A 17905-nucleotide genomic window follows, 5' to 3' on the forward strand; every position below is an offset into this window, starting at 1 on the left:
CCGCAGCCCAAGGACGACTTCTGTCTCCGCTGAGAGCTCACCGCTCTCCGCCCTGCACCGCGACAGGTCTGCTCGGAACAGAATTCAAACGAACAAACACACACGTTTACTTAGAATTAGACTCTTCCTTTGACGTCGGCCAATATGTTCCCGGAGCCACTTTTCCCTAACAATTCAAATAGCGAATGTCCCCATTAAGCTGTTCTTAAACAACGTGCAGAACAAACCGCTTTATAAAACCCCTCTGCTATTTGGACGGTCAGTGCCTCCCGAAAGCAGCGGGAATCTTTCTCAATTTTACGTTTTTTTTTAAAAGCAGTACAATTACATTTCTCGTCCCTGCCTCCGGGCATAGCTTGCTTGGCCTACATTTCATTATGTGACCACTACCTTTGCGGCCCGCACTTGATGTGACAAAACCACTGTGTATAGTGCAGTCGGAAGGTTCTTCCTGCCCTGTAGTCAACGCAAAATGATCTACTGTATTTTTCACTTCATAAGACGCACATTTCCCCCCCCAAAAGTGGAGGGGGAAATGCCCGTGCGTCTGATGCAGCGAATGTTGTTGTTCTTTTTTTTTTTTTTTTTTTGCTGCTGTGGGTTCCCGGACAACTAGAAGAGAATTTGAACATTGAAATCTCTTCTCGTTTGTGAATAACAGTGCTAATCATTGTTAATACTGCTGCTGAGTTTACATTGTTGAAATGTTATTGTGGTATATTTTATTAAATATTTTAACACACCATTTGGTTCAGAATATCTTTTTTTCTTATTTTCCTCCTTAAAACCCTAGGTGCGTCTCATGGTCAGGGGCGAAAAATCCATTATATCTATACAAAACTCGCCCTCTCTGCATCGACCTTGTTACAGTCTTTTACAGTGATCTTTCTAATAGTCACTGTATTGTGAAAATAAAACAAAAATGTATCAACTCAGGTCTGTTACTAACAAATCACATCCTAGCTTAGAGACCCACCTTCAGGGCAACAGTGTAACTGCTGCCGTGCTGAGAGTGTTATCACCTCACTGGGAACACACTGCACTGCCCCCTGTATAGACCGTGTTAATGTGACGCCTTGTTGTAACCAAGCTGTTATTATTACATACAATGTGGGTGTCCAACAGTCAAGATCCAGGAGACCGGGGAAGTGAATACAGGGAACTGATTTGCCCACCGGCTGTCAAGGGTGAACTAGGGTCAGAAGCTTTGGGGTCTCCTACTTGAGGGTGTTCACTCGTCTGTAATCCAGAGACAGATCAGAGACCTCCCCCTCCCACCCAGCAGCAATGAGGAGGATCAAAAACTCTGGGACCCGGCCCTGGCCAGTTGGCTCAGTGGTAGAGCATCGGCCTGGCGTGCAGGAGTCCGGGTTCGATTCCCGGCCAGGGCACACAGGAGAAGTGCCCATCTGCTTCTCCACCCTTTCCCCTCTTCTTCCTCTCTGTCTCTCTCTTCCCCTCCCGCAGCCGAGGCTCCACTGGAGCAAAGATGGCCCGGGCGCTGAGGATGGCTCCATGGCCTTGGCCTCAGGCACTAGAATGACTCCAATTGCAATGGAGCAACGCCCCAGATAGACAGAGCACTGCTCCCTGGTGGGCATGCCGAGTGGATCCCGGTCGGGCGCATGCGGGAGTCTGTCTGACTGCCTCCCTGCTTTTCACTTAGGGAAAAAAAACAAAACAAAACTCTGGGACCCACCTGCGTGAGCTGTGAAGGTCACCTGTGCTGTTCTCTCCGCTGACCCTGCCCAGTCCCCAGCCCCAGATGGTCCCCAACCCCTCTCAGGGCGCAAGGTTGCTCTCATGTTGGGGTCCACCTTTCATTCCAGCCCCTCAGGGGTCAGCCTTATCACCCGGTTTCTCAGAGATGGGGTGGGGGGCATCGGTCTTATCTATTATCCCATTTCTACCGCATACAGGGGTGGGCGATAGAGGGCCTCCAGGGAGAGGGGCGTGCAGGCTGTGATGATGACAGTTGCCTTATGCACTCAGAACCCTAACAGAATGGCTCGGGAAACCCACTTCTGCTCACCCCTGTGTATGCTGAATATGTAAAAGCAACTGACCGTGTTTTAAAACCCAGGCCTTGTTATGGCTTAGGGACGGCCCGGGTGGTAAGTCAGGAGAGAATCAACATTGAGAAGCAGGGCGTCACTCAGTTCTCAGGGGAGGGGCCCCAGGGGAGCCCCAGGGCCAGTCGGGAGGCTGGGAGAGGGGAAGCGTGGGCCACCCCGTGTACCGTGGTCTCCACAGGACAGGCAGGATCAGGCGAGCAGGCTTGAGAGAGGCTCAGTCTGAGATCCCAGCGGGCTCTGGGGCTCAGGAGCTGTCCCTGGCTGTCTGGTCCTGGCCCTCTGGTGATTAGGGAGGGGACAGAGGCTCTGAGTGTGAGGGGCATAGAGGAGGGGGGTGGGGGAGTTGGTTGGCTCTCACACACGAACCGCGTCCAGGTGGGAAGCTGGTGGCTGTTTCTAGGAAAGGGCCCCCCCGGGAGGGGCAGCCTCCAGGATTCGATTTCCAGATGTCAAAGCACCAGTGACGGAAAAGGAAGACCTGGCGGACCCAGGCAGGGACTGTGAACCTCCCCGACACCGTTCCTGACCCTCAGGGTGTGAACAGAGGAGCCCTGAGTGGGCGTCTGCAGCCCTGGTCTGCCCCCACCTCTGCCGCTGGCTCACGGTGCCACCCCCAACGTGACGGGGGGGGGGTGCTGTCTGAGGCTGAGGCGCCTGGCGCGTTTCCAGACGGCGGCAACGGCTCCGGGATGGACTCAGACCTGCGGGGAGCCGCTCGCCCGGACCTCCTAGCGGGCACTTCTGACAGGAGCGCTCTGCCTGCTCTGTGCTGCGGTCTCAGCCCCTCCGCCTAGAACTGAGGGCGTGTCCCAGAAACACGGCTGAGACTCGCACTGGACATAACAGACTCTTGTGGGGGACACTGCTTCCTCCGTGGGCCCCTCTAGGAGGACCTGGGGGATCCTCTCTCTGCACAGAGGGTGTGTGCACTCAGCCAGCTGGTTCTTGGCTCGGTTTGTTGGCGGGTGGGTTGTTTTTCTGGGCTGTTTGTTTTCACTAGCCCTTGGTTCCGCTCCTGGGAGTCCAGCGAGCTCCAAGTGACCCCCACGGCCCTCCGGCCACAAGCGTGCTCCACCACGGACCCCCCTTTGGAGAACTGAGCCTCAGGTCTCGCTTCAGAGCCATGTTTTTCTGCCTCATTTTCTTCACCACAACATACGTATGTATTTTTATCTCCTGTATTTGTGAACGTGACTGAGGCCTTCGTGAAGAAGGTATCAGGAAAGAAATGACCCAGTGATGTGACATTCGTTCAATAGGAGCCCATGGTCCCCGAGTAATGGCTGTGGGAGACGGTGAGCTTAGGGCTGGGGCTCTGGGGGGTGGGGGGCCCTGGGGGGCTGGACGTCACGGGCGCTGCCTCCACTGGGCATCCGTCTGTGCCTCTCACGGGTGGACATGCCCTGTTCTCTGTATGCCTCCGTTTTCTGAACCCCAGAAGTAGAAGAATACACCCTTTCACGCACCTTATATAAAATCATTGAGACTATTATTCGACAAGTGATTTTTCAAGTGAAACAGGAGCTCACCTTAAAACCAGACGTGCGTACAGAAGGGCCTACAAACGCAAAGATATTTATCGGCCACACCTCTGCGTAGAAGGAAGCATGTCCGCACCACGGAGACGGGGTCACGTGGGAGAGTCAGACGTTTCCCGCCCCACTTAAGAAGAAGTCGTGCTCAGGCCGCGGGGAAGACACATACTCTCCTCCAAAGAGCATGAAGGCTCACAGAGCCCACGCGCGTGTCTGCCGGGGGCTCCTCGTCCCCGTGTCCCCCCCTTCCTCAGGACAGGTGTGCGGCATAGAACCCAAAGCCGTTTTTCCAGCAAATCCAACGAGCCCTGGAGGAGTCGTGCTCACGACCCAGCAGACGCGATGTGGTGCTTCCTGACCTCCGAGGAGGAGGACAACGTGGCTGTCGTTTCACTTAAAAAGGGGTGAATCTGCAGGATTGGGGGGGTGAGAGTGTGACGGGGCCGGCGTTTCAACGGGTGGAGGAAAGAGTTCCAGAGGTCGCTGGCGGCTGCACAGGAGCGTGGATGTCCTCAGTGCCACCGCCTCGCACACCTGACAGTGGTTGGTTCAGATGCTCACTTTGATGTATATTTTATAACAATAATTTTTTTTTTAAAAAAAAGGGCAAAACAAATTTTAAGGGCAAACAGTTAAATCGGACTTTTCACCAACAGCATTCTCTTCAGTCACAGTTTCAATCAACACAGACTTTGTCGCATTTTCCCCCCTTTGCTTCTAAAGTTGCAGGAAAATGCCTGCGTCGTCCACACACACACACACACACACTCACACACACACACACTCACACACACTCACACACACACACAGTCACACACACACACTCACACACACACTCACACACACACACTCACACACACTCACACACACTCACTCACACACACACACAGTCACACACACACTCACACACTCACACACACTCACACACACACACTCACACACACTCACACACACACTCACTCACACACACACAGTCACACACACACAGTCACACACACTCTCACACACACTCACTCACACTCACACACACACAGTCACACACACTCACACACACACTCACACTCACACACACACTCACACACACTCACACTCACACACACACACTCACACACACACACTCACTCACACACACTCACACACACACTCACACACACACACAGTCACACACACTCACACACACACACACTCACACACACACACACACAGTCACACACACTCACACACACACTCACACACACACTCACACACACACACTCACACACACACTCACACACACACACACACACACTCCCTGGTTGTGGGAATGCACGTGAGCACAACAGCGCTAAAGCCATTTGGGCTGAGACGCCCTGGGAAACGAGAGCAGCCGAAACGCAGCCCAGCCCCTGAGAGCGCTGGACACACTCTCTGCGCCTGCCTGCGTCCCGACACTCCCCGTTTAGTGATGGGTGGACGTCCACTCTGCCTCAGATGACAGTGTCTGAGCGTCCCTTCCCTGGCCCTCCCACCTCGGTGTCTCGCAGCAGCAAAGAGACACTGTGCGGACTCCCCCATCCCCGTCTCCATCCCCGTCCCAGGGCGGGACGCCCCTACCTTTCTGAGAAACAGTTTCTGCAGCGTCCTGTGTGGCAGCCTGGTCATCACTTGTCCTCAGAGCCCGGCGGCTCCACACCCTCTGAGCCACTCTGCCCGCCGGTCCCCAGCTGTGCCTCCCCCACCCCCGCCCCCGCCCTCCGCCCTCCAGCCGCAAAGATTCCCATCAAAAGATTCGAGCTGCTGGTCCCGTCCCCCCCCAAACCCCCCACACACGTGAGCACGGGTCAGGCTGTGAATCGCAGCGCTGACCAGACCCAGCGGGACTCCCAGAGGGAGGGAGGGGAGGGGAGGGGAGGGGAGGGGAGGGGAGGGGAGGGGACCAGTCTGCAGGCTGCCCACTTCTCCTCTAACTGCCTAGTTGCCAACACAGCCGGGTCCTCACACGTGTAAACAGCATCTCTGGCCGAATCCCAGTCACATCCCACGAGTCGAATGTTCAACACAGAGCCCCAGCGAGGGGCTGGCAGTGGGACCCCTTCTCGCAGCACACCTGCCACCTGCCACCCGCCAGAGCCCAGAAAGGCTCCTCCTAGTCTTCTCGTCATCGTCACTGTGACTAAAAGAGGGAAGTAAATAAACCTGGTTGCTCATTTGTTTGTTTGGTTTTCTTTAGGGCTTGCTGGGTCAGCGAACACATGTTGATTTAGCAAAGACTGCGCTAGCCACTGTGTTACTCTTCACAATACCTCACCACACAGGCACGCACAGAGGCACACACACACCCATACATGCACATGCACACACACGACACACACACACACCCATACACGCACATGCACACACACCCATACACGCACATGCACACACACGACACACGCACACACTCATACACGCACATGCACACACACGACACACACACACCCATACACGCACATGCACACACACGACACACGCACACACCCATACATGCACATGCACACACACGACACACGCACACACCCATACACGCACATGCACACACACGACACACACACACCCATACACGCACATGCACACACACGACACACACACACGGTCACACGCTCTCTCTCTGCAACTCCGACATCCTGATTTGGAGCAGGTCCTGTCCGGGTAACAGAAAAGTCTGCTTTGCCGTCCTTGTGACTCCGAGTCCCCGCGTCCCCGTAGAACAGCCACGCCCCATGGCTGTCACTCACATCAAGCCCGGTCTGGGGACCACCGGGGGGCACGCCGGGTGTAGCGTGAAACAACCTCTGAGCGCAGAGACCGGTGCTGGTGGAGAGAGGGTCCTTTCTCCTTTTATTTCTTCAGCTCCTTGTTTGCACAGAAACAAGCTCCTCCTGAGGAGACCCTACGGAAAAACTACCGACTAATGACTGGTTTTTAGGCGACAGACAACCGAAGTCAGGGTTCAGCACGTGGATGTGGACACAAGCTGGTCGGAAAATACGGGGCTTGTAAACAAGGCATGAAAGTCGAGGGAAAGTCAAGACCGACACGGACGGAAATGGCCCTGATTTAGGGACAGCCCCGTCCACCCCTCCCTGACTCGAAGACATTGAAATAGAGAGCGTGTCCTTTTCCAATCCGACGCAGAGCGGAAGCACAACTGTCCCTTCTCCAGGGGGTGCTGGTCCGTGGAGCTAGTGACCAAAACCACTTTTCCTTGTTGCTTTGCTCCGGGAGCACAGTGCTGTGTGCATTCATCCATGTATGTCGTATCCGTGTGTGTGTGTGTGTGTGTGTGTGTGTGTGTGTACACGTGCATACAAAGTCCACACAACAGCACTGAACAGAGTGGGGTCAGCCCTTGGGGGGGGGTGCATGTGAAGGTGTGATTTTTATTAACCACACGTCCCATTAGAAAAGCTGCTCGGAGCCGATGACACAGGACGTGTAGAACAGTATGCGGACGTCTGCCATGGTACACGTGTCTCTCCCATCGGGGGCCGCTGACCGTTCATTGGTATCTTCCAGGCAGAAGGGTGACGCCCTTGAGCTGTGGCTTTGAGAATAAGGCAGGGTTTGTTCCCAGACCGAGCGAATGGTGATAAAATGGGAACGAATGGAAACTAGCCTTCTCCCGTTCTCACCAGATTTCTTCCCCGGTGTTTTGTTTGGTTCCAGGCAGTCCCTGCGCCTCTGTCTTGAATCGCCCGTTTGTCAAATCCTTAGACGCTGAACAGTCTCAGTTCTATTTCTTCTCCCCCCCCCCCACACAAAAAAAAGCCCACACCTCGCACCTTCCGAAAGTTCTGGATCTTAAAATCCACCGGGACTGGCTGATTGGAGAAATGAGAGTGGGCTTATCTGGGGCACAAACGTTTTTTCAGGCCGTGTTGTACGCAGAATAAAATGAAAAGGCTCCCTGGGAAATGGATGAAGCATTTCTATATCTCAGTGCATAGCTCTCTGGTCCGCCAGCTATAAGAAGAAGTCCCCAGAGCTGAGCAGCAAGCCCTTCCCCCAACCACAGCCGCTCACAAAGCTCAGGGCTGACCCTGTGGCTACAGGTGGCGCTCAGGACGGAGCCCCCACCCCCGTCTGGTTCTCAGACACGGGGAGTCTGAGGTCTGTCCTTTTTCCTGGGAAACTACTCAGGTTAGGTGAACACAAGCCACAGGAAAACTCGAAAAAGGTTCAACCTGGAGCGTCGTCTTTCCTGCAGCACCATGTGGCCCGAGTCACTCGAAACCGCCGGCCGAAGAGCCACTCTCGTTGGGCCACCTGGGGCGGGGTGCACGTGCCGGAGCAGAGAGCAGGACGGGGCGCAGGGGCGCGGAGGGTCTGAGCAGGCTGTTCGTAGCAGTCTCTGCCATTCAATGCTCATTCTCTGTGGCTTGGTTCCTTTTGAAAACGCATTAGCCAAACCGGTCAGATCTTTGATCCGGGGCTGAAAGGCAGTCCCGTCCGATCCCGTGGCTCTGCCACAGACACCTGGCGTCTTTAATGGGACTTAATTGCAGGTATGTGTGAGGATGTGAACGGGATGTTGTCATGGTGACGATGAGAAGAAATTGCCTCTTAGTTTAGGCAGGAGAGCTTGTCATCACCATCTTGGCTTACTTATCTTCCAAACTGTATTCTAAAAGGAAATTATTTTGGAAAGCCTCTCTCAGCGCCCTCTGGTCACCACTTCAAAGGGACTGGAACTGCGGTCCTCGGGGGGGCACCTGGCCTCTGGCCGGCAGAACAAGATGGATGCTGGCAGGGTTAGGCCGGAGAGATGGACCACCGGGACAGAGAGCGCCCGGTCGAGCGTCCGTCAGCCCAGTCGAAGCACCGGTGTGTGCCTTCTCCGTGAAACCTAGGACCCCGTTTCTTTGCTTCCACACAGACTCGGAATGGATCAGCCTCGAGCTGTGGTGTCCAAGACGACTCCAGGTGTCTGTCTTTCCGCACCCCGGCCCCAGGAGGGAGGGAGGGCGGGCTGGAGGTGGGGACAGACATAGAAGTGACATCAATGACACAAGTTCCGCACCCCCGCCCCGGCGTCTGGACTAGAATAAAGACCCCGGGATGGCGGGGTTGCCAGACGGAAGCTGCCCGGATGGCGATCCTGCCGGACCTCTGAGGACCCCCTCCCCCCGGGCTGGGCGAGCTCGTGAGACAACGTAAGCCTGCGGAGGTCAGGCCCCGGGACTCAGGGCTCACCAGTCACCACAAACGAAGGAGTCTCGTCCATCCTACGGCTCACGGACAGGCCCAGCGCTCAGCAGGCTGCCGAGGGCCACGGGCAGCCCACCGTCGCGGAGAAGAAATAGTCGCTGGGTTGAACTTCCAGGAGCCGACAAAAGACAGCCACCATTTCCCGCGGCTCTTATTCACCCCGAGATCGTAGTTCGGAAAAGCACTGGCCTACAGTGAAGGACAGGGTGGACGACGTCAAGCTAGCGTTTATATAAAAGCATCTTACTCGTTTGAAGGACAGGACAAAGCACGGGCGTTTGGCGGGCAGAGGGCAAATGACTCAACGTTTCGTGGCCGGCCTATCCTCCTCTGCGAAACACAACAATAAGAGGGAGCCGGTAACCACGGAGAACAGGCCGGGACCGGGGCGGGCGCTCAGTCGTGACCGGCTCTTCTGATGAGTGGCAGGGGCTGGGGGGTGGGGGGAGGTGAGCGTGCACACCACCCAGTGATGTGGTTCCCAGGGCCCGTTCCAAAGGAGCAAGGCCACTTCCCACCCCTCTTGGTTCACCGGAGGAGGTCAGTGTCAAAACGGAGGTGGGTATGGCAGGAGAGCGTCACAGGCGGTCACAGACTTCAAACAGAAAGTTTCCTTTGGGGTTTTTTTTTGGGGGGGGAGGGGCGGTGTAATTATGATGATTACAATTTCACGCTGCATCAGTAGCAGCGGGGGATGACTCATCCGTTAATGAACTGATGACATCTCTTCCTGCTGTTTGTCACTAACTGTCACTTAATGTCACTTTCAATTGGTGAAATAAATGATCTAAGATCAGAGAAGGATCCGTATGTTACCAAACCCGAGACCTTATGACACACCATCGCCCTCTGATTATCGTTGTTTCAATATTTTTAGAATGAGCTGAGCCTTCACTGTTTAATTTTTTTTTCTTTTTTTTTTTTTTTTTGTATTTCTCTGAAGCTGGAAACGGGGAGACAGATAGACAGATTCCCGCATGCGCCCGACCGGGACCCACCCGGCACGCCCACCAGGAGGCGATGCTCTGCCCGTCTGGGGCATTGCTCTGCCTCAACCAGAGCCACTCTAGCACCTGAGGCAGAGGCCATGGAGCCGTCCTCAGCGCCTGGGCCAACTTTGCTCCAATGGAGCCTCGGCTGCGGGAGGGGAAGAGAGAGACAGAGAGGAAGGAGGGGGAGGGGCAGCAGATGGGTGCTTCTCCTGTGTGCCCTGGCCGGGAATCGAACCCGGGAGTCCTGCACGCCAGGCTGACGCTCTACTGCTGAGCTAGCCGGCCAGGACTCACTGTCTAATTTCTTAAACAATCATGATGTGCTGGCAGTTTGGAGTTCTTCGTAAATTATGGGAAAAACTGCAAAGAAGAAAAACAAAAACTACCTGTGATCCCAGAACTTCCTGAAAAGCCTCAGGAATTTTTTTTTCTATCAATCCTGCCTGTTTTGGGACATAGTGGAATACGCTACAGATGGGGCTCCGCTTTCATTTTTTTCCCTAACACCAGTGTTTGCTGTTTTTCTCCAGCTAGCCCAGAATGAAACTGGAGAGTCCGATCTTGAGCACAAGCGTCTCCTGACTCCAAATCTGCCTCTGAAACTGACCTCGTTTCTCCGCGGGTGGGCTCCCGGGTTTGGGGTTGACAACGGTGAATGACAACAATGGCGTTCGCCTCTTTTGTGGTTATTCCAGGGGAAAATAAATAGAGCGCAGAGGAGGTAGATGAGCTCCCTTTTTCTTGGCAAGTGTCCCCTTCTGCTGATGTCAGTTCTGGAACCTTCCCTGGGTACCCCGCCTGCCTGTCCCTGCGGCCCACGCAGTCCCCAGGGGCCTGGCCCACCGCCAGGGGCCTTGGGTGCCTTGTTTACGCGTCCAAGGTCTGCGGGGAGGGAGATGGCTCCTCCTGCCGTCACCCCGGCCCCACGCAGCTGTCGCTGTGGGTCACGGCGACTCACAGCCACCTGGATGGACACAGAGGCCTTGATGACTGCTGAGCTAGCAGCGGCTTCCGGCAGGCTCTTTGTCCCCCAGACAGACAGAGACACAGGGTTCTGCATCTTATTCCCCAGGCCTGACCCATTTTCTGATGTCACGTGTCACCGTCACCCGTCAGCACCATCAGAAAGCGAAGCGCGTCTCCGGCCGGGGTCCTAGGCTTCGGGGGTCGGAGCAGAGGTGAGGACAGAGCCGGTGGGAAGGACAGAGGGGGCCAGGAAATCAGCCTTCCTGGGGGGCCGGTCTGGCCCAGGATGGGAAAGACCCCGGGTCAGTGAGGAGAAGCCAGCTCACGCTCCAGCTGCAAAATCCTAAGCTGAAAACCTGCTTCTGTGACTCACCCTGGGGCCGCGTGGGATCCAGGAGCCCCCACAGCGGGGGCCCCCACGTGCCGAGAACTCGCACAAAGAAGCCGGGCAGTTTAACGTCTGACCAGTGCCGGCTAAGTGGCCGCCACGTTCCAGGCGTTTTAATTCTCTCTAAGGTTCTTTCCAAAGGATCCGTTTGAGCCCCAGAGTTACCATGTTCGTCTATGGAAGTCTCTCGGCAAAGAGCAGATTGTTGCGCAAATGAGCGAAGAATCGAACAAGCATCACGGCACAGATACACCCCTCCCCCCCGCTGCCACGGCCTGGCACACGGCACAGATACACCCCTCCCCCGCTGCCACGGCCTGGCACATGGCACAGATACACCCCTCCCCCCGCTGCCACGGCCTGGCACACGGCACAGATACACCCCTCCCCCCGCTGCCACGGCCTGGCACACGGCACAGATACACCCCTCCCCCCGCTGCCACGGCCTGGCACACGGCACAGATACACCCCTCCCCCCGCTGCCACGGCCTGGCACACGGCACAGATACACCCCTCCCCCCGCTGCCATGGCCTGGCACACGGCACAGATACACCCCTCCCCCCCGCTGCCACGGCCTGGCACACGGCACAGATACACCCCTCCCCCCGCTGCCACGGCCTGGCACGAGCTGTGTGTGGTCAGCCCGCGTCCCTCCATCCGGAAGCCGCAGCCTGGCCTCCTGTCCGCGCCATGACCAGGAGCGGCCACTCCCTCTGCCCCAAATAGCAGGAGATCGGAGGGGACGACCTCTTTATCTTACTCCAGTCCCGCTAAGTCAACGGATGACCGAGCAGGACCGTCCGTCCTGGGGAGGGGTCACGCGTGCTCGCTCCAAAGCAGGAAGAAAGGAGAGAAAGGATGGGTGGATGGGGGGGGGGGCGGGGGAGGCAGCCCGACAGGCACACACCGCTCCTGCTCGGCGACCCCTCACGCAGGACAAACACAACACCCTCCCGTATATATGTATATGTATATGTATATGTATATGTATATGTATATGTATATGTATATGTATATAAAACGAGTCAAGAGTGAATCCACAGAGAAAGAGAAAATTCAGTGAGCTGGTAAACTGCCCACCTGGGGAGGCACGCAGAAGAACAGATACAGACACATCTGTTACCCACCCAGACAGCCGCCACGTGGTCCGGGTAAAACCGGACGGTTCCTCGTCAGAGGTGCAGTCCACCCGCGTCGGCCCCAGCCGCTACGTCTGCGCCCAGATCGTACACGGGGGGCGTGACCCTCTCAGGCGGTGTGACGGCCGGCTCACCACGTAGACGGGCAGAGAGGACGTCAGGGGAGGGGCAGACGACTCACCCCCCCCCCCCCCCGCAGCCTCTCTGGCTTGTGTTTCCAGACTATTCCCGGGTGGCGCTGGGAGGTTGGTGCTTTTTTGTCCCAAACCTCAGAAGGGCCTCTGGTCAGGCATGTTCAAGGCGAAGCTGAAAACACGGCCATGTCCTGGTTGGAGTGGGGGGAGCAGACGGAGTCCGGGCTGCTGCCACACGGCCCCCCGGGGCTCTCTCCAGGGTCCTGACGTATGATGTGACCAGCAGGCAGGGTCCTGATGGAAACTACGCCCCCTCTTGGGCCATGGCTCTAACTGGGGCCACCTGGCAGGACTGGTCACTGATTTCTAGGGAGTGCTTCAGGGTGACCACTGAGAGGGGCACCCGGTTCTGATGACCCACTGGGCACATTCTCGTTCGACCTGCCTGCGTGCGTTTCTGTGACCAAGGGAAAGAAACACGCTGGGTGCTGGGAGTTGCCCCTCCCGTTCCGCGGGGCCCCCTCAGCGTGAACACGGATGGTCCATGGAAAACCATCCCTTTCGATTTTTATCTTTTCAAGAGACAGCGCTCCTCGCCCGTCGGTATAAAGCCCAAGTTTTGCTAAAAATCGCCACCTAGCGGTGCCTCGTCTTCTTCTTGAACAGGGTCCCACTCGACTGACAGGAGGTCACGGGGACAGAAGGGAGGGGGTTGCCTCCTCCCACCGCCACAGGCCTTGTTTCCGTGATTTGTTTCAGACGAGGAGGCAGACACGCTCCTCGTCGCTCAGCTAAAAGAATCGCGGCCACCTGGAGGCTTTACATCCCCGTCCATCGTCCCCACCAACCTCCCAGTCGACCGACGTGCTGTTTCTGTCTAATGAGGAAATCTAATCTGTACAAGAAACCTTCTTTCTATGGACATTATTGGGGTGACGCTGGTTAACATAATCACACGGGTCTCAGGTGCCCAACGCCACAGCACATCGCTGTACACGGAACTGTGTGCTCACAGCCCCTTTCCGAGTCAAGTGTTCATTGACCACCACAGAAACTTTTTTTATTTCCACCCAGTTCTTTGTGGCAGGCTTGTTAGAAGCCAAGTGTGCAAACAAAGTAAGACAGCGGACTCGGTGGTGGGGACGGGCAGCAGTCAGCAGCCAGGGTGCGGTCACGCTCTCACCGACCCTGCGGCCTTGGCCCCAGGTTCACAGGCCCTAGGTACCAGCCCTGAGGACTCACAGGCCCATGGTGAGCTGTCAAGAAGCCGATTGCGTCTCCATGGAGCCCCAGCCCGCACAGGGCAGCCCACATCTTCACCTTCACAAGGCCAGGGACGCAGGGCTACTAGAAAGCTGCCATCCCAGGCCGGTTGGCTCAATGGTAGAGCGTCTGCCCGGTATGTGGAAGTCTCTGGTTTGATTCTCGGCCAGGGCACACAGGAGAGGTGCCCATCTGCTTCTCCACCCCTCCCCCTCTCCTTCCTCTCTGTCTCTCTCTTCCTCTCCCGCAGCCGAGGCTCCATTGGAGCAAAGTTGGCCCGGGCGCTGAGGATGGCTCCATGGCCTCTGCCTCAGGCACTGGGGTGGCTCTGGTTGCAACAGAGCGATGTCCCAGATGGGCAGAGCATCGCCCCCTGGTGGGCATGCTGGGTGGATCCTGATCGGGCGTGTGCAAGAGTCTGTCTGACTGCCTCCCCTCCTCTCACTGAATAAAGGAAAAGAAAGCTGTTAAATACACAGAAAACCAGGAGTACTTTTGTTTCATTTATGTGAATGCATAAAACTACATTCTCGTTCTGACTAAAGACGCCCGGCCGGGACTTCCATACCTGCCACTCCCGCAGTGACCGCAGTGACCGCAGTGACACTCAGCCAGACGGTCACCGAGGCCACAGCTTCTCCAGTGCACCCAGCACCGTACCCACCAGGAAGAATGTCACCATGCCAACCTCATAGCTGCTTGAAATACCACCAGAAATCCACCTCCACCTCATATGACCATTTGGGGGCCCGATTCCCAGAGAGGAATCCAATGGGAACCCGTATGCCGCGTGTGGGGGGCTGAGAGAGCTGGTGGACCACCCACCCACCGCCTGCGGGCAGACAGACCGGGCCCATTCGTCTTGTTTTGCCGCCTCTTTTGCCGTTTGTAACTCCAGCTTTCTGGGAAAGAGCCTGGCAGGATTTTTAAAAGCACACTGTTCTATAGATCAATGGTCCCCAACCTTTTTTTGGGCCATGGACCAGTTTAATGTCAGAAAATATTTTCACAGACTGGCCTTTAGGGTTTGATGGATAAATGTATCACGTGACTGAGACAAGCGTCAAGAGTGAGTCTTAGACGGATGTAACAGAGGGAATCTGGTCATTTTTTAAAACATAGTTCAGACTTAAATATAAATAAAATGAAAATAATGTAAGTTATTTATTCTTTCTCTGCAGATCAGTACCAAATGGCCCACGGACCGGTACTGGCCCACGGCCTGGGGGTTGGGGACCACTGCTGTAGATGATCTCCCCTCCTCTGGGCACACACATGCAGAATAAAACTCCCAGTCTTTTAACAGAAGGCAGGACATTTCCGGCGTTTGGCACCAAGCAGACCCCTGCTGCACACAGACAGCATCGCCCAACCCAAGGCCCCGAAAACCATGTCACTCAGGACGTCAAACACTTTCCACGGCGCTACGTCGAGCTCCGTTCTTCCAAACACATGCACAGACGGCTCTGTTGGACTTTGGGCAGTGTAAAAAATAAAAAAAATTGAGGAAATGGATGAAAGACTTCTACAGCTAACTTAAAAAAAAAGTGACTCCTATTTGCACAGAGAAGCAAGCCAACGGGCGTGTTTCTTACCTCGACAGGCGCGGCCGGTCTTGCCTCCTGTGAGGTCGAGTCCCTCTTGTCCTGTTCAAGCAGAAAGTGAAGAGAGAATTCTTTAAGTCACCGGATGTCACGGGCCACAAGCAGCTTCGTCAGCAAGGACAGGGACACAGGCACTCACCACGGCTGGGCATTTTTTGCTCCTAAATACTAATCTCCACATGGTTCTCAATAGTCTGGGGAGCTTCTTCTCTTTCTTGCTGTCAGGAAGCCCGTTAGCAAGTTCCCAAAAGAAGGGAACTTGCAAACATTTTGTGCAATGCTTACACTCAGCCAGAGGAAGTGATGGTGTACGCACTGCTAACCTCAGAGCTCAGCCAGAAAAGACACTTGTTTCATCTCCGTATACAATGTTACTTACCCTGGTCCCTCACGGATCGGGGCTGACATCTGATGGGGACTTCTAGCCATTCTATCCACGGCATTCCTTCCCGCTCTCGGGGAGCAAAGATGTCTAACCTGCACACGCACTAACGTGCACCCCAATCACAAGGCTAGTCACGGTCCGTCCCAGCGGTTCAGCCCAAGTGCCGGCACCGACCAGACCACCGGCCAGTCCACCGGCCTCGGTTTCCCGTTTGCCAAGTCATGCTGAGGCACAGCCTACCTTGTGGGGGCCGCTGGGAGAAAGGGGGGGGACGTTTTCAGGACCCAGCATACAGTAGCCATCAGTCACCGCTGCCAGTGACAATGACGTAGAGAAATAAAGGGGCTTCCCGAACTGGAGGCCCCCAGGACAGCGCGCCCTTCTCTGAGGACACTGGCACCCGTTTCTCTCGTCGGTGAGCTTTCCGCTCTTGCCCCCACCCTCACCCCCTCCGCCCCGAGGCGTCTGAACAGACCTAACTGTCCTCATTTCCGACAGGGGTGCTGCTATCTGGCTCGTGGGGGCGCCGTGGCACAGGAGCAGCAGCAGGGGGCGCCGCGGGACACAGACAAGAGGACCGCGTTCTATTTCTCACAGAAAACCCGGCCAGACATCCACGTCGCGGTCCGCTGTTTCGAAACCATTGAGAAATGACCTAAACGGTTTATGTGAGACGTTGGGGGCCTCCAGACGGTTCTCTGCCCTATGGATTCCCTAACGTGTGCTGGGATGGTGGGTGGCTGCAGCCAACACCCCCCACACCGCCCCCGCCCCCCACATACGTGCTGGAGTCTCACAGTCCTGCCGCTGCTGGCCGGCTAGTGTGGACGGTGGTGCAGCCACACCAAGTCCACCAGGAGGTGGCAGCAGAGGACACAGCCAGCGGTGTCCCCAGGGCCTTGGTTCTGTGGGGCCTCCCCACGTGCTCCCAGGGGAAGGGCTGCTAATTCCACTCGCGGCCCACGTTGCAGAAAAGGCGAATCTGTTTCCCTTAACCTGCGTCTCCCTGCAAGGCCCCCCTCCCCTCCCCCTGGGGACCCCTGGCGCCTTCCGGGTCTCTCGACTCTATCGGGCTCGTGGGTGATGTTGCAGCGTCCACCCGCAGAGCCGCCCTCTCCAGCCGCTGGCTGCTCCTGGGTTGTGGCCTGAGACTTTTCTAGGTGAAGCCGGCCAAGAGGACGAGAGTGACCGCTCTCAGCGGGGGACAGGCCATGACTGGAAAAGGGGTGTCCCGATGTCAGCCCCGCCCCCTCCCATTTCCTCCAGCAGTGCACAAGGGTTCCCATTTCTCCGCCATCTTACTCAAAACCTCTCATTTTCTATTATTATTATCACTAATATAATTACTGCCATCCTATCAGGGGTCGTCAAACTTTTTATAAAAACCGCCCACTTTTGCAGTGCTGGTCAACCTGGTCCCTACCGCCCACTAGTGGGCGGTCCAGCTTTCATGGTGGGCCAATCGCAGCGCTGTTTGGTTGCGCGGTAGGGACCAGGTTGACCAGCACTGCAAAAATGGGCGGTTTTTATAAAAAGTTTGAAGACCCCTGAGTGGCATGACTCTGCGTTTACCTAATGCTCAGTGTGATGAGCATCTTTTCACGCGCTGGCTGGACATCTGTGCAGCTTCTTTGCAGAAACGTCTATTCAAGTCCTTTGCCCTTTCTGAAATGGTGTTGTTTGCCTTTTTTGTTATTCGGGCTTAGGCAGTAACACCCATGGCGGTACAGGGGGAGGGGACCCGGCCCTGCGCGAAGCTGGGACCGTCAGGAGCCCGGCTTTGGGGAAGGGGTCAGCTGGTCAGCGTAAGACAAACACGGAAGCTGACCTAGCTTGTCTTGGGCTCAGGTTAAACGATAGTTTTAAGTCATCCCAGATAAATGGACATGCCGGACCTGTGCCTCCCCTGAGTTGGGACATGATTGTATAATGGCAGCAGCAGTTTCACGTGAAAGTCAGTCTACACCAGGGACACCCCCAGGTCGCCCGGCAGACGCAGGCACAGGCACCTCCTGACCACAGTGAGACGCCGGGCCGCCAGCACCTTGCCTGGAAGTCCGAGCGAGGCTGGAGGGTGCGCTCAGCACCAGAGGTCTCAGAAACCCCAGGAGACGGCGCGCCCTGGGAAGAGACGGCGGCGACCGGTGACCGGTGGCCAGGGCAGCGCAATGGTGGAGCGGAGACCGCAGACCGCAGG

General features: G+C 56.1%; 1 protein-coding gene across 1 annotated transcript in view; it reads right to left on the bottom strand.

Moving 5' to 3' along the window:
• Positions 1-17905, bottom strand: part of RPS6KA2 (ribosomal protein S6 kinase A2) — a 242493-nt gene that overhangs the window by 185967 nt on the left and 38621 nt on the right. The window contains exon 3 of the mRNA XM_066372859.1: positions 15315-15365. Within this exon, the coding sequence (XP_066228956.1) occupies positions 15315-15365 (51 nt within the window). The remainder of the gene's footprint in view (positions 1-15314; positions 15366-17905) is intronic.

The sequence above is a fragment of the Saccopteryx leptura genome, chromosome 3 (genome assembly GCF_036850995.1).
Source record: "Saccopteryx leptura isolate mSacLep1 chromosome 3, mSacLep1_pri_phased_curated, whole genome shotgun sequence".
Classification (NCBI taxonomy): Eukaryota; Metazoa; Chordata; class Mammalia; order Chiroptera; family Emballonuridae; genus Saccopteryx; species Saccopteryx leptura.